The sequence below is a fragment of the Sinohyriopsis cumingii genome, chromosome 3 (assembly GCF_028554795.1).
Source record: "Sinohyriopsis cumingii isolate HCF-2022 chromosome 3, ASM2855479v2, whole genome shotgun sequence".
Lineage (NCBI taxonomy): Eukaryota > Metazoa > Mollusca > Bivalvia > Unionida > Unionidae > Sinohyriopsis > Sinohyriopsis cumingii.
In genome coordinates, this window is record NC_142963.1 from 150137812 (window position 1) to 150156485 (window position 18674).

Here is an 18674-nt window from a genome sequence, read left to right on the forward strand (position 1 = left end):
ACAGAAGCATTTTCTAAAGAATTAAAATCAGATATGATATGAAAATTTTGAAAAGATCGGTAGATATTCTTATTTAGGTGTTCACTACACCAGGTTTTTCTACATAGCTGTCTATTAACTCTAAATATAATATCGAAGCAAGGTTACTGTGTATTGAGATCTGTCAACAAAGAGTACAATGGCTGGTCTGAAATTAAACTCTTGAATATATTCTTTATACAATGCACATGCAAATTACAGCAGCACAGTAGAAAATTGCAAAGACTCCGCTTCTGTAAGACAAAATCAGCAAAGGCCCTTAACAGCGAAACGTTGGGTGAAAAAAAAAAAATGAGCCCTACCCTGCTAAATGACAGACAGATTCAACTACAATAATCTAAAACATAAAAGAGTACAAATCACAGTCTAGATATCACAGTCTAGATATCACAGTCTGTTATGGATAGGAGGAGCAGATCACACCAACATGGCGCTACGGGAAACTGGTCCATTCTAAAGCAAAATGCACAAGTACCTGTAGATTTTAAATTATCAGCAAAACACATGGGAAAAAAATAGATCTATTTAAAAACTGATCTTGCACATAAATAAATGGCAACTACCTTCATGCAGTATTAATACTGCCTACAACTGTTACTAGACTTTACAAAACAAATTAATCCAAGCAAATTTGCGAGCTATTCTCAATGAACAAGTTAAATTTTCTGTTCAAACATGACCCCAAGTGTTGTGATCTTCATCATATGACAAATATTGTACAATGATATCTCCCAAGACAAGAAACCAAGTCTAAGTTTTGGTTTTAAGGGATTTTCAATTTATTGAGGCTCTCAAATTTCACCTGAAATGTGATCAAACCAGTTATGCCCCCTTGGTAAAAACATAATATGTAAATTGATTAGTGCCTACTTTTTACGTTTTTATTAATATAATAATCATGCGTCTGTCGATATTTTTAGTTTAAGTGATTATGCTAACTTTTGTTTCAAAACATGCTTTCTGTACTGGCTACTAGCATGGCAAATATAACCAAACGTTGTTCCAAAATTGTTTCTTTAGCTGGTCTTGGTTGACAACAATGTGAAAGGTGAGGGTGCACACCATGTTTTAAATTTAAAAGTCAGTCGACTGAGGATCATATAGGTGTATAGTACTAGACACAGATAACTGGCAAATAATTTGCAGAGTAAATGATTTGCACAACTACTGGCACCACTTTGCACCATTTCCACAAGATAAGCACCTCTGCTGATTTACTATTCAATGTTGGACATTATCCCTATGGTGACCAGTTTGGAGGACATGTCTGTATACTAAGAGTAACAAAATAATTCCAAGTACTTTACCCCATTACTTCGTTCAATTTCATGATTTACTATAGTCAGTCTGGTATATGTCTTATTTGCAATTTAACATATTCAAAGCCTTCCAAAAAAATGTGTAAACATGATTTTTTTAAAACACAAAATTCCTCAGGCTTACTGATGCACATCCCTTGTCAAATCTGAAGTTTCAGAAGTGCTTAAAGTTTTGCCAGTGATTTAACTCTTTAGCTGCAGAGGTAAGTAAATCCTGCATGTATTCAATAATCCCATAATGCCTATTAAATAGAAGTGATTGGTTCTGAAAAACATCAAACTTATTAACTTTGCTACTGGCACTGTATACAAACTATTAACTTTGAAAGCTGACACTTTACCCAGGTGTAAAGACTACCTAATAACCTATTTCTGTCACTTCCACAAGTGCAAAGAATAACAGTTAATTTAGTTATGTCACCTCTGCCCAGTATAAAAATTGCCAATTAGCTTATTTCTATTAATTCTGACAGGAGTAAAGATTACCAGTTAGTTTATCTCTGTCACTTTTGCTAGGTGTGCAGACTATCAATTACCCTTTTACTGTTACTTAAGCCTGGTGTAAAGACTACCAATTAGTCAATTACTGTCACTTTAGTCAGATATTAAGACTACCAATTAGATTATTGATGTCACTTATGCCAGGTGTGAAGACTACTGATCAGCATATTTGTCACTCTAGCCAGGTGTTAAGACTACCAATGAGTCTACTGCTGTCACTTAAGCTAGGTGTTATGACTACCAATTAGCCTACTGCTGTCACTTTCTTAGCCAGGTGTTAAAACTACCAATCAACCTACTGGGTCACTTTAGCCAGGTATTAAGACTACCAATTAGCCTACTGTTGTCACTTAAGTCAGGTGTTAAACTACCAATTAACCTACTGCTGTCACTTAAGCCAGGTGTTACTACCAAGTAGCCTACTGCTGTTACTTTCACCAGGTGTAAAAACTACCTCTCAGCATATTGCTGATACTGGTCATAATCTGTGCCAGGCTTTGTACTTCATGCATGGCCCTAGGCTATTTCTGGACCATTGGCCACAATGGTATCTAGCAGCCACCTGGACATGTTTTGGTTTTATGGGGTTCATTTCAGTATAAAAATTCAGGACCCAAAATTTGTTTCATTTTTCAGAGTGGAGGATATTCAGTTAACTGAATGTTTTTCATTGAATTTAAGCAAGGAAAAATTCTGGACCAGAAACATTTTTGGGTTTTAGGATTCCAGATTTGTCAGGTTTCAGACTCAAGATATTTTCAAGCATATCTAAATTATATTAAATGTATCACATAGTAATAGCTTTCCTATGTGTATGTGTGTATATGATCTGGATTTTTAACACAGCTTTAAACAAATTTCAGTCATACTGCTATGAAGTCTGCAGTGTGGCAGTTTATAGTGATGTCTAGCACTGGGGCATCATGCCACAGACATGTGGCATCATGTTGCACCCAGTCACATTATCATGACACCAGGCCAACCAGTCCTAACACTAACCTCTTAATGCTGAGCATCTTGCAAGGCAGCTCTTAGTACCATTTTGATAAGTCTTTGGTATGACTCAGCCGGAGTACGAACCAGCGACCTCCTGCGTCAAAGCTGGAAGCTCTAACCACTAGGCCACCAGAGCAATCCTTGCAAAGATGGATATAGAAATGCTAAAAATCTATCTTATCGTAAAACAAATTTAAAAAAATTAAAAAACAATTAAAAAGAAATTTCTAAATAATGAATTCCAACAAATGTATCAGCCTAATATTGATACATGTATAATCCTGACATTGCACCCATGTTTACTTATGAACAATGTGCACCTATCTAAAATGTATGAACACCACAGACCCTGCCGGCTGCTGTATAATGCACCAGCACATGAAACTCTTCCATTCTACATCTGATTTGAAGCAACTTGTGATGTCAGATCTAGGTCTATGGAGTTTACATCTAGGTACACATAATAAAAAGCAACAAAGGCCACAGTGGATCATGACATTGCTCACCTGTCATGACATCTGCCTAAATGCCAAATGCAACGGCAGCAAGCTGGCCAAGAAATATGAGTTATTAGGATGCTTTCTGAAGAACACTACGGACTACATATGTATCTGAAAGCAAACCAATCGCTTCTTCAAAACTGAAAGACTTTTATGCCAGGATGATTTCTGTCCAAGCTGGTCAAATTCTTTCCTTTTTTAAATAAAGTTGTTTAAATGTTTTTGGGGTTTGTTTTTTTATTGGATGGCTGATCCGAATCATTTAAATTTCAAAGCTTTCTGTCAAATTTATTTACTTTTTAAGCAATTTCTGATATGAAGTCACATAATGTTTTTTTGTTGTTACTATGGCAGCTATAACTGATGGCAAAATTGCATCATATGTACAAATTGGAAAGCCACTCATTCCAGGATGCTGTCACATTTGGTCAAATTGTGAGCGATATTTACAAAAGAAAATTTTAAAGTTTTTATTTTTCAGCTGAGAGCAGCATGTAAATCACTTGATACAAGAATGATTTTTGTCAACTTCTGGTCCAATTCTGTCAAATGAAGAAATCACTTCAAGATTTATCCATTTTATGTAATGGTGACTGTATATGATCATTGACTGCCATCATTTCTACAAATCTGAGAGGCCTTCATGTCAAGATACTGTCTGCCAAGTTTGGGGTAAATTGGTTAATATTTTTTATATGATGTTGAAAATAGCAATTGTTCACAGGTGTACAATGGACACGGCTTGGGCTATACTATCATTGCACCTGGCAATAAGGTTTTTTTCCATCAGTTGTTCTAGGAATAGTTTTTTTTCCCTTACCCTGTTATTAGTATGTGCATATGAGCTATTACAGTCCATGTCCAATGCATAATATTTCTTGATTAACATTGGCAGAAAACAATATAAATGATACAAAATGCACACAGAAATATATACAATGCTTGTAACCCATGCCTGAAGAGTAGAGATAGCACACATTCCCCATTCTGATAGGAAATGGAGAACGAAAACAGATTTTCAAACAATGATTGTATATATTGACCATTTTTAACAATATCAGTTTCTTTAAATTACCAAATATTCTGGTATTCTGAAATTCAAATACCCTTAATTTGGTCATATCCAAAATTACATCTTTTCAACCTTTCAAATACAAGGTATTTTTCCATCTGATCAAATAACAAAATATGTGTGGTTCTGGTTAGACTGAAAGATATTTTAGGGTAGGTAGGTCGTTATAAACATTTTTGTTGTTGTTGTTTGTTTTTGTTATTTTTCAGCCCAGACTGAATAAAAAAATAAAGCTTAAACTAGAAATAAATTTGACTGTAGTTATATGCCTTTCTCTAGAAATTTGTTTGGTCTTTTGTCCTGAATTTATTTCTTCAAAAAATATGTAGGGTCTACAGTTAAAAATACAGTTGGATGGGTAACCAAAAACCAAAGATACTTTTTTTTTTCATTTGACTTCATTATCAGTCAAATCTTTTAATGTAACAGACAAGTTCAATAAGTGATAGCTGGAATATTAAAATCTAAAGAATAAATGGGACAGATACAATTTTGTGCAAGAAAACTGATCTACACATTCTTGGAGGAGACATAAGAGTTAAATCCCATGTAAAAGGTCATCTGAGGGAAAACACTGGGTTTAGAAGCAATTTCAGCAAATACACACTAAGCAGAGTTTCTATTTTGCAAAAGTTTCTGCTTGTTGTAAAATGGGACTGAAATCTTGCATATTTTTGTGTTTCTTACATTTCTAACACATTTGAATAATTGATAGCAATGCACTGCTTGACAGCTGACCTATTGTAAAGGGACATAACCCTTAGGTCATATTGAATAATGTGTTATCTTTGGTTTTAACTGTGTCAAGATGTCCAATCATTTCAAAATTATTTAGGAAAAGGGTGACTTGTCAAAGATGAGAAGCTAAAGCATAAACCTTAATAAATATATTGTTTTAAGACATTGTTAAAAATCTGTTAAAATGCTTCATTACTAGGTATGAGATGGGAGATGATAGTGCAATTTGATAGGTTCCCACCATAAGAAAGATGCTAAAAGTACCAAATGAATTAGCATATATTATATGTACCAGTTTGTTACATTTTAATATACACAAAAATGACATTATATGCAGTCTCAACCTTATCTCTGAATTAGACTAAAATATGACAGTTATACTCATGGTCTACTAATTTTCATGGAATTCATACTTGAGTAATATAAGACATTATTCCTGATATGTAAAATTTGACTGTCTGCCCTGCCCTCTTTCCCACCCCTACTGCCCCACCCTGCCCTCTCCCCAGCCCTACATATTAGAGTGGGCATCTTACATTGTAGGGCTACTTCAAGCCATGAATTTCAAAACCCAATAAAGATATTTTGACTTTTAAGGAAAATGACACCCCTGTCATCAACGAATTGAAGTACCCATGAACAGGTAATATAAAAAAACCATGAATCCTAAATTTGCCGTTATTAAAATTTACCTCTTAAGACATTATTATTTCACTCCTACAATTTGTTTTTGACAGTTGCAAATACCTGCTCTAGCAACCATCCGCATATAACAACCACTTGTGTATAAAGGTTAAGAAGATAAGACCCCATTTATAAATATATATATATATATATATATATATATATATATATATATATATATATATATATATATATATATATATGCATATTTGCCTTTATATATGGAACATCTGTCAATAAAGATCACTTCTAATTGTTTCCCTAAGTGATCACTTAACACAAATTTGTCAGGCATATAAGTTGTATTATATCTTTTAAGACACTACACAATGTTATTAAAAGTTCCAAATATTTTCATTAAATCTGAGTGGGAATTTGAGATGTTAATGAAAGCTCTGAATGAAATAGATTTTCAAAGTAATTATATTACATGAAGAACTTGCAAGTATTGAGAGAAAAAAAGATGGCAAATTAGTCATAAACCCCGGGGTTATTCTAAATCAAATCCATCTAGAAACCAGTCTAACTTACAAACTGGTACATATACAAGCTATTTGTATACTTTAAGGGGTGGGTGTGCTACCTGCATTGATCATAACTTTGGCTTTCCTGTAGCGGGGAGGTCCAGGTTTGCTATCTGTGAGGGGAATATGCATGCACATGCTCAGTACAGAGTTACTTAGACATTCTAAATTTATTTCTCCCATGATAAGCCCACCTATAATTTTGTGATTTTTTACAATAAAAAAAATCGGAAAAAGCTTTATCTAATAAGACAACACCCACTTTTCAAACGATGAAATATACCCAGTGGGCTTATCATAGGAACAATATTATACATGAGTATTCTTCGGTGAAAACTTAACTGTGTAGTATTATTATTCAGATCAGACAATGTATAAACTGTTAAATCACATTTAAAAAAACAGTATCAAGAAAGAACACCTGAAGCTTACTGTTAAACAATTACTATGAGATAATTAGAACATACTGATATCAGATAACTTAGACATCAGCTTGCAATTTAAATTGTCCAAAAATTAATTTTATAACTGTGTCAACGAACTATGAAGGAGCAAAATATAAAGCATGTTCGTGCAAAATCATGTCGTAGGGCTGAATTTAGTCTCAAGCAAATAGTGTGCTTGTGTTTATCATCTACAAATGCACTTAGACTCTTTTGGTCAATGGAACACGGCTCTCACTCTTGCTGGTCTCTTGTTGGCATAAGTTATTGAGGGATTTATATACTGATTCTCCATTTCAAAGGATTTGCTCGCTAACAAAATTTATGAAACAGAGAACCAAAAAGCACAATACTAAACACATGCCAGCTGGATCAGTGATGTGTGGGTGAGTTTCATTGACACCAAGCACTATCAATATAAACTGACAAAATCAAAGTAATAAAGCAACTATGTTTTGGGTAGTGCATGTTCTTTTTCATTTTCTTTCTTCCCATATGTGTATAAAAAAATGTATAATAGCATATGATTTGATTTTGTATCTTGTATGATAGATAGTCCCAAATTTGGATCAGATTTTTTAAAACTGTATTCTCATTATTATTATTATTATTATTATTATTAACAACTCTGACACTAACACAGAAATACTGTATTGACCTGTATATTGTGCAACCAACTAAATAGGACAGACACTAACCTACAAGAGCATTATGCTTGAGATAAACAGCAATGACCCTAATCAACCTGTACATTATGCTTGAGATAAACAGCACTGACCCTAATCTACCTGTACATTATGCTTGAGATAAACAGCACTGACCCTAATCTACAAGAGCATTATTCTTGAGATAAACAGCACTGACCCTAATCTACAAGAGCATTATGCTTGAGATAAACAGCACTGACCCTAATCTACAAGAGCATTATGCTTGAGATAAACAGCACTGACCCTAAATCTACAAGAGCATTATGCTTGAGATAAACAGCACTGACCCTAATCTACCTGTACATTATGCTTGAGATAAACAGCACTGACCCTAATCTACAAGAGCATTATGCTTGAGATAAACAGCACTGACCCTAATCTACAAGAGCATTATGTTTGAGATAAACAGCACTGACCCTAATCTACAAGAGCATTATGATTGCGATAAACAGCACTGACCCTAATCTACCTGTACATAATGCATAAGCAAATTATGGCCAGTGCCCTATTTGCTGGAGATCATTAACAGAACAAACAGCATAGACACTAATTTGTTGTGCATTTTGTGACAAAAGATCTGGCCTGCAAATCATAAAATTCTTGAGTTTGAGCTTCAATTTTTGCTCTCAGCCAATCAAAAGTGTTGTTACTAAAGTAAAGTTGCTAGTGACTGGTTGGCACAAAATCACAAGATCAAACTGATCTGTTTTAGGATTTCCAGGCCAGACCTGAGCAAAGCTTCACTAAGTTTTTCAAATGTTTTCCTCAAACTATGCTTTAATATTATCTTGATTATAAAACATTTCACAATATTGCTGTTTTTGTCTAGTGAAGAGCTTTTAAAAAATGGATGAAAAGTTAAAATTTGTACATTTTTGAAAATCATGTTTGAGGAAATCTTAACATTGTCACTGAAAGATAAATCAAGGGTGCGGTTGGGGGATTATATGGTATTATTTATTTGTAATCCTTGATACCTGATGAATGTTCAGTTTAAAATTCACTGTTGTGAACCTAGGAAGAACACAGATATTTTTCAAAATCTCACTTTTTATAATAAAATTTGAAAAGTTCATGAAAACTCAGACCTGGCTTTATCATGTTTATCGCTGAGTGTACACTCTGTATAACATTAGATCTATTGTATAACGGTAAACAGCTGACACATAAATTCTGGTTATACAGCACACTAAAAATAAGACAAATTGTACAGCCATAACATACCCTCTTGATTCTCTTGGTCTGATTCACTATCAGAAAGTCTGACTTTAGCTGCAAGATTAAATTTTGGTTGTGGAGTCTGAAAAAAGACAGAACATAAACATTTATAAAAGTAATAAAATAAAATATTATCAAGCATGTAACATCATGAATTTATCTGGAATATATTATCAGAAGATCACAAATCTAAAATCATCAGCAATAATACCCAATATTGTAAAATTTTCCAAAAATCCTTTATCTAACACCACCACCCCATCTCTATCAATGCTGACATATTTTTGATCCTTTTCTTTCTCATTTGTTGTTTTGCAAGTGTACAGTATCACATTTCTGTTAGGGAATATGACAGTTTAAGTTAAGTTTGTTCATTTAAGTGCAAAAGTGTAATGTGTACAAGTACATGAATCTCACTCTCTATAGCCCTACTGTAATGTGTACAAGTACTTGGGTCTTTCTGTAGCCCTACTGCAAAGCAAGGTTGTACAAATACCTGAATATCACTCTCTGTAGCCCTACTGCAGAGTAATGCGTACAAGTACATGAATCTCACTCTCTGTAGCCCTAATGTAATGTGTACAAGTACTTGGGTCTTTCTATAGCCTTACTGCAAAGCAAGGTTATACAAGTACCTGAATATCACTCTCTGTAACCGCACTGCAAAGTAATGTGTACAAGTACATGAATCTCACTCTCTATAGCCAGACTGTAATGTGTACAAGTACTTGGGTCTTTCTGTAGCCCTACTGCAAAGCAAGGTTGTACAAATACCTGAATATCACTCTCTGCAGCCCTACTGCAGAGTAATGTGTACAAGTCCTTGGGTCTTATTCTCTGTAACCCTACCATAATGTGTACAAGTACCTGAATCTCACTCTCTGTAGCCCTACCGCAAAGTAATGTGAACAAGTACTTGGGTCTTATTCTCTGTTGCCCTAATATAATGTGTAAAAGGACCTGAATCTCACTCTCTGTAACCCTGCTGTAATGTGTACAAGTACTTGGATCTCACTCTCTGTGGCCCTAATATAATGTGTAAAAGGACCTGAATCTCACTCTCTGTAACCCTGCTGTAATGTGTACAAGTACTTGGATCTCACTCTCTGTGGCCCTAATATAATGTGTAAAAGGACCTGAATCTCACTCTCTGTAACCCTGCTGTAATGTGTACAAGTACTTGGATCTCACTCTCTGTGGCCCTAATATAATGTGTAAAAGGACCTGAATCTCACTCTCTGTAACCCTGCTGTAATGTGTACAAGTACTTGGATCTCACTCTCTGTGGCCCTAATATAATGTGTAAAAGGACCTGAATCTCACTCTCTGTAACCCTGCTGTAATGTGTACAAGTACTTGGATCTCACTCTCTGTGGCCCTAATATAATGTGTAAAAGGACCTGAATCTCACTCTCTGTAACCCTACTGTGATGTGTACAAGTAATTGGGTCTCACTCTCTGTGGCCATAATATAATGTGTAAAAGGACCTGAATCTCACTCTCTGTAACCCTACTATAATGTGTATAAATACTTGAGTCTCACTCTCTGTAGCCCTACTGTAATGTGTACAAGTACCTGAATCTCACTCTCTGTAACCCTACTGCAATGTGTACAAGTGCTTGGGTCTCACTCTCTGTGGCCCTACTGTAATGTGTACAAGTACCTAAATCTTACTCTCTGTAACCCTACTATACTGTGTATAAATACTTGGGTCTCACAACATGTACAAGTACCTGAATCTCACTCTCGGCAGCCCTACTGTAATGAGTACAAGTACCTGAATTTAATTCTCTGTAGCCCTACTATAATGTGTATAAATACTTGGATCTCACTCTCTGTAGCCCTAGTGTAATGTGTACAAGTACCTGAATCTCACTCTCTGTAGCCCTACTGTAATGTGTACAAGTACCTGAATTTAATTCTCTGTAGCCCTACTATAATGTGTATAAATACTTGGATCTCACTCTCTGTAGCCCTAGTGTAATGTGTACAAGTACCTGAATCTCACTCTCTGTAGCACTACTGTAACATGTACAAGTACCTGAATCTCACTCTCTGTAGCCCTACTGTAATGTGTACAAGTACCTGAATCTCACTCTCTGTAGCCCTACTATAATGTGTATAATACTTGGGTCTCACTCTCTGTAGCCCTAGTGTAATGTGTACAAGTACCTGAATCTCACTCTCTGTAGCCCTACTGTAATGTGTACAAGTACCTGAATCTCACTCTCTGTAGCCCTACTGTAATGTGTACAAGTACCTGAATCTCACTCTCTGTAGCCCTACTGTAATGTGTACAAGTACCTGAATTTAATTCTCTGAAGCCCTACTATAATGTGTATAATACTTGGGTCTCACTCTCTGTAGCCCTAGTGTAACATGTACAAGTACCTGAATCTCACTCTCTGTAGCACTACTGTAATGTGTTTAAGTAATAGAATCTCACTCTCTGCAGCCCTACTATAATGTGTATAAATAACTGGGTCTCACTCTCCGTAGCCCTACTGTAACATGTACAAGTACCTGAATCTCACTCTCTGTAGCCGTTCTGTAATGTGTACAAGTGTGTTAACACTCCAGATGATGCAATATTATATTATTTCTTCTGAAGCAAGTTCAAGTCTGATGCTAAATGGGAAAGATATATGTGCCAAATTAATCTTAACTGCCCTACTTGCCAACATCAGTAAAGATTAGGTAATTCTATTTAAAAACATGGGATTCAGAAAATGGCTCTCAAAGTAGGCAAAAAACACTTCTTTTTCAAAACTGAACAGGAAGAAGTGAGACCATCAGGAAGACTTGATGACACCAAAGCAATGTATAGATGTTTTTAATAATAATAATAATAATAATAATAATAATAATAATAATAATATTAATAATAGTAATAGTTTTAGTAATAGAGTTATAAGTACTAGTTAGTTAATTAGTACTTATAGCTGTTCTAGCTAATGTTGTGATGTAAAATTATTTCTGTATGCTTCTATATTAGGCTTGATCAAGAACAGCTTCTTTCATATTCATCTTACGTTTATGAGAAAAAATACCAAATGTTACTGAATATTATTTCATTTCTAGCCTTCTTCCATAACTGGATACATGATCTTGAATGAGCTTATGAAAGCAGGAAGTAATATTTGGTTCAACCTCTTATTTTATCTTGTGTAATGTAAGCAACTGAGACTTGCAGGACATAGCAGTAGTGAATTCTCTTTTTTAAGTTAATTTAAAAGAAATAAACAGTATGTAGTGATATGTATACTTCCTAAATGTGCTTTTTTATTCAAAGTGTCTACTGAATACTTAATGCTGAAATCATCCATTGTCTGAGGGTTTTCAGCATTTTGGAAAAGAATTGCCTAATTGTCACACTTCACTGCAGCTTCACTAAAGTCCTGTGGCTAGGATTTACCTGGTGTAGAATAGAAGAATATGACCCTAACTGCATAATTACTGATGGTCACAAACAATACAAAACTGTCTTGACTGGATCTTTGTTCCGATTACTGGCTTATACAATTAACAAAACAAGCATTGTGGTTTGTCAAACAATTACAACTCTTTGGTCTTAAACTAATTAATAGAAAAGAATGAAAACCAACAAGTTTTGTAAAATTGAACAAAGAATTTATTTCCCAAGAATATGAAGTAAAATTTAAAAAGAACTAACAGTATTGCCAATTAAGTCCCAAATAGTCCAAAATGTTTTATCACCAGTCCTAATGAATAAAGTTCTAATTAAATTCCAGTGGTATTTGAAATAAGATCCAGCACTGATTGGTGTCAACATGCCCAATGTACCAGCAGCCTGAAGAGTAATGATGTACTAAGAGTCTTCCACTTAATCACAAAACTATAATCCAAGATGTCCTTGTCTGAATTCATTATATTTCCAAATTAATATTTCTGTCCAAGAATATAACTAAAGAGCACTTTGTATTTCCAGTAAATAAATATTTGAATAAATAATTCCACCCAAATCAAATAATGAACACAACAATAAGACCAATTTCTGTTTCAGATGTTATTGCAGCTATGAATAATTTTTTTCAAATAAACAAGATTATATATTTTTTAAAAATAAGACACAAAAGAAGAGATTGAATGTAGGACAAAAGTTCATTTCTAGAACAATATGAGTCATAATTAGACAAGACCTGTTACTAAAATTATAATAAAGAACATGGTAAACATAATGTCCTTGACTCAAGACCAGGAATTAAAAGTTATTGGTGAGGTACACAATGAACTTGATTTTTGATAAGGTCAAGTCCAAAATACAATTATACACAACACACCATCATGGAGGAGAAAAACCAACAAACAATACAAATTAAATATATATAAACACCTACACACATGTGACTGCATTCTTACATATTCTGGCCCTAAAATCACTCATACAGAGCAACATAAACATCACCTTCCTGCAAGTTGAAGTTTTACACCAAAAAGAAACCTGTCTGCCCAAATCTGACCCCTGGATGGTCTCAGGAATTATCCCAATTAAATTTAGCAAAATACTGCATTATTCAAAGAGTTTCATAAATTTCATTTTTTAAATGAGTATGAATTTAAAACTGTAAGTACTCCCTCAGTATAATGCTGTACTGTACATGGGAGTCATAAAGAACATCTATATCACTTTATATTGAGACTGCCTTATAATGAAGTACATGATACAGTATTCCTTCATTATAATGCCACACATCTTACAGAAAAGAGAAGTCAGCATTGTCTTTGTTTGGGAGATAATGCAAGTTTACAAACTTTAAAGACTGAAGTCAAAGTGCCCATTTTATGCTGACTGAACTCCTCAGTAATCCAACCATAATTAATTAATCCCTTTATTCCTTTCAGAATTACTCCTGATCAAACATAGTATAATCCATATCAACAAAACTGAAGCCAACCAACCCTGCCAAAAGAATCAACAGGATATTAATAGTTTTATGCTGCATGAAATAGGCAACAAAATTGTCTTGCTCTTCTTAAGTCAGTTCCCAGTCACATGATCACAAGCAGTATTACCATAAATATAACACAAGGTAATCTAGGTGTGAAAAAAAATGGAAAAAATAAAAAATTTCAATAATAATTTTGCATATATGGGAGATTTCAGTGAGTGAGGGGAGACACCCACCATCTCACAAGTAAAACACTCCCATTAATAAGGTTCACATATATGTAACACTGTCCAATGGAGTCAAAGAGTATACCACCTTATAGTGAGACTGCCTGATAATAAGGTATATATTGCATATAAATTTGCTACATGTACTTCACAATGAGACTGGATTCATGACCATACTCACCTTTAACAGGAACTGTGTTAAAATGAAGGGCCTTATAGTGAGGGAATGCTGTACTGATCCCATGGCAAAAACAGACTTGTTTTAATTAACAAAACCACAGAATAGTGTAGAGAAATTAATGATGCTTCCCTTGTTATGGCTTACATGACATTACAATGTAATTTGTAGGCCACTATCTTATATTATGCATGTTACATATAGAAATATTACGATGTGGTTATATTAACATAAGTATCAATGGTTATGTGATAAGCATATTCAACATCAATATTTTTCTTCGTAATATTATAAAATCTATGAATTTTTCAACTAAAACAAGAACATTTTCTCTTCAAAATTAACCAAATCTGTAATCCACAAACAAAAACAACATTTTTAATTTGAAATATGATCATACAGATATTTTTGTTTCATGGTGAAAAAAGATTACACATGGCGTACATGTTGCAGAAAAGATTTTTTGGGGAAAAAAGCAACACATCAGAACTAGATATGAATACAGAGAGATAAAAACGCCAAGGACTAAATGCAACAGCTGACTTTTTAAGCCATACATGTATATTGCCGAGTAAGGAAATCTAAGAGATAGAATGAGATAAAACATTTAAAGACATGGAAAGATTTCTTCAGTATAGATTATGAAACAAAACAATGCAAATTAAAATTACAATACATCAATAAAAGATACAAGGGGAAAACACAAAATGTAAGTAAATAAATAATGACTTATTTACATCAATAGGAACAGAGAAGGTGCAAACTTTAGCTCAGTAAATCTTAGTTTCAGAATCAGAATGATTTATGGTTTATTAAATAAACTTTTCCATATTGTAACAAAGGACCCGAATAAATACTAATTCACACCACTGTCTGAGGACTGCAGAGTCGTACAAATATTTGGGACATTAAAACTGAAGGAAAGAAAAACATTGAAAGATATGAAACTCAAACGCATCTGCAGAGGCTTCTCCCACACCATGACTTCCAAAAATAAAACTAATTTCCCTGATTTTAAAAGCTTAAAGCTAATTATATGCAAAAGAAAGACAATTACCAGAAAATAAATATGATGTATCTACATTGCTTAAATACACAAACACATATCAAGAGCAGCTCTCCATAGTTCAATATTTATCCAAAACTGACACTGAGACATGAAATATTAACTTGAAGGCATTTGAAACTAATATCAGTGAAATAGAAAATAATTCTGAATATTCATAAATTATAATAACTTACAAGTTTTATCATAATTACTCCAAGGGAATGTATAACAATTCTATTTTACAAAGCCAATTCAACATCCAACATTAACGAATATTCAATCAATCGAATACAATCTCCAGTCTACATGAAGTTTATCCAGTGCCATACATATACCTACAACAGACCAACCTGTAATCACCTTTACTGACCTTTGCACAATTCAATAATAGATCAAATTACAGACAAATGGCTTCAAAATCTGATATATTACCTAATTATGCTAATGGCTTTTGGGATTCAACAATGAGGCCTGTTTCCTTATTTCTGAAAATGGATGGTACAAGATATTCTTTGTGAATTTGACTGATCAGCGCATGAAAGAACTCGATCATTTGATAGATGTTTTTAAGTAACCATTGTTGGGCAAGAACACTAAAATCAACCCAGAACAATGCAGTACTCCAAACCTTTGTTAGTAATGCAAGATAAATATAATAAAATATACCTGAAACTTAAATATGTTCCAAATTGATATATCACATACCTAAAAAATCATTATTTGAATCATTTTGTTCTAGGGGTGTGCGATTTTTCCTGAATAATTGTAAGCCATGTTGAGGAACCTGCCATAATGTGTCTTGCAATACATAGTAAACAAACTGTTTTTTTAAATATATTTCTATAAACAGTATATAAACACAATTTTTCATTCAGGCTTCATTTGTTTTAGTTAATGTTTCCACTCTTTCAACAGGTGTTGTTCTAAAAAGCTCACTCCCCCCAACTGCATGGTTAAACTGCATGTCACATCCTGCCTGTTGGAGCATTGACCCAAAATGCCAGACTTGGGACCTGAGGTCTTGCATAAATAGGTGCCAAATAAAAAAGCTTATTATTTTGCCTGGCAACCTTTTCTCACAAAAGTCTCCAAGAAAGATGGAAAATTAACTGACAACCTTACCATCTTTAGAGCATGTAATGTGGAGATGAAATGTGCATGTGGGACATAGAACCTGACTGCCCACATTTGCTTGCATCATCCTAGTCAACTGCTAGTATAGCCATAGTAGAGAAGATGCAAATTAACCACAAATCTTCTCTCATGTAGCTCAGCCTCACTCCCATATTTGGATGTTTCCCAATCAAAGTTTGCATAACAAGAGACTCAAGAAGACCTCTGTAACTGCTGTCCCCATGTTTAATGTTCTGTGTAGGCATAAGTATGGAGATTACTTACCAATAAGTCTCAATGGCTTTGATATCTGATCAAGATAAGCAGTATTACTGTGCAGAAACCATTATCTTCATCATGAACTTTAACATTTAGATCTATATGTATTTTTATTTCCCTAATTGCAAACTAGTTTACTTTGGTCAAGGAACTTTTTATATGACAGTTATTGAATATAACATTTAGTTGTCACAATGACCCTGACCTTTGAACTTTCAATCCCCAAATCAACAGGCAACTTCCATACCTGAAGTGCAAGCCTCCCCACACTTTGGTCATCACATGTGTTCTAGAACTAAAGTAACTATAAAAAAGCCATGATTTTTCTTTCAGTCACTCAGTTCAGTGACTCTGGCATTTGATATGTTGACTTGTAAGTCAACAGGCTTCTTTCTCACCCAAAATACAAGCCATCCACAAACTTTGGTGACAGTGCATAGTCAAAAACTTAACTGCTGGGAAAACACTTTTTTATTTTGTAGCCAGTGGCCTTGACTTTGGACCTTCTGACTCCAAATCAATGGGTTTTTACATTACTCCAAGTTCAAGCCACCCATAAATTTAGTACAGGTCTGTAATGGAGAACTAAAGATAATGTACTGAATTCAATATTTAATCACTGATCATTTGAGATCATGTTTATCACAGAGTTTGTATTTTACTGATGAATGTCAACAGGTAAATAGAAGAAAAAATAATTTGCAATGATATTTAATGCTGACAATCCAATGTACACTCCAAATAAGACACATTGTGGATCATGTACAATACTCATACATGTGAACCCGCACAGGAGGGGGTTTCTCGTGAGTTTAGGGGTGTCTCTCATCCCTACCATTACTCACTGAAATATCCAGTGAGTGCAAAATTATTAGTGAAAAATTTAATTTTTTCCTTTTCTTTCTTCACATTTTGTTCTAGTGTAGTATATCTATGGTAGTATTATTTGTGATCACGTGCCTGTGAGCTGCCTTATGCAGGGCAGGACAATGTAGATGCTAATTTCATCCTTTGATCATGTCTGCATGGTCTGCTGAATTCATTGTTTGAAGTTTGTTGAGGTGGATTATGCTATGTCTGAGCAATTAATTCTGATGGATTAAGTACTATGGTTGAGTTACTAACGAATTCAGCATAAAACAATAAACTTTACTTTGATTCTGTCCATAAGGTATGTACTGCTTCAGTATTTAAAGTTGTCAGGATGGATTTGAATCTACACTATCATCAAAAGTATTTCAGACAAAAGTAAAGATGTTAATTGATTATGGCTGGATTACTCAAGAGCTCAAGTGGCAAAAACTGGGTCAGTTTGACTTCAGGGTTGAAAATTTGTCAAGATATCTCAGTGTGCTAATGCTAAAACACCAAATATCTAAGCAACCAAACTATCACACAAAATTCAACTATGGTTGAAAATGGAAATTTAAGTGATTGCAATTAAGTTTAAAGGGAGATAAATCTGTATAGTATTATGCTCTGCCTGTAAAGCTCTCATGAGTGATCACCTGCAAAATACAACCTGAGACCACAATTTTTAGGCAAAATATGTGTTCAACCCTTCTATAAATGACCACATATCAAAAACTTGTATGAACACCAGTGACAATGATTTAACTTTGTAACCATGAATGTAAACCAGATTAAAGCATATGTCACTAAGTGCAATTGTAATCCGTAATGCCTGGAATGAATGGGAGTCTTTGTCCTTGTGTATAACACTAGTAAGTGATGACTGCTTCTCCGATTTGATTGTCATTTTTAAAGAGTGGTGACAGTGATCATAATGATGACAACAAAGGTGTCAGAAAATTAAGCTTAAAGTCACGAAGGATGTGAAGGTATAATGTACGCATTTGTGCTTCATGCAGATAATGTTAATGATACAAAAACAATATTAGGCCCAGACAGTAACCAATCTTAAGCAGTTCTGGCAGGCAGTCAGCAATATGAATCTATCCACTGGCAGGAAACCATTTAAACTTCTTGGTGAACTAAACAGAGTTGTACTGACACTGCCAGATTCCAATGCAGACACTAAGGACATTTTCAATTCTGAGGAAAATTCAGACTGACTCTAGGGGAAACCCGGATTCAATAACAGTGTATCACGTCCTAAGCGTTAAGATCAACAATGATGAGCACTACCACAATCCAGCAATGATCTCCAAAGAAAT

General features: G+C 34.3%; 1 protein-coding gene across 16 annotated transcripts in view; it reads right to left on the reverse strand.

Moving 5' to 3' along the window:
- Positions 1–18674, reverse strand: part of LOC149804145 (uncharacterized) — a 304793-nt gene that overhangs the window by 231389 nt on the left and 54730 nt on the right. For 13 of the 16 annotated variants that reach the window (XM_089954099.1, XM_089954104.1, XM_089954103.1 and 10 more), the window contains exons 8-9: positions 8748–8823; positions 6433–6486 (exon numbers count right to left, since the gene is read on the reverse strand). In XM_089954099.1, coding sequence (XP_089810225.1) covers positions 6433–6486; positions 8748–8823 — 130 coding nt within the window. Of the gene's footprint in view, positions 1–6432; positions 6487–8747; positions 8824–18674 lie in introns of those variants that run through there. The other 3 variants (XM_089954101.1, XM_089954111.1, XM_089954112.1) reach the window with 2 other exon arrangements.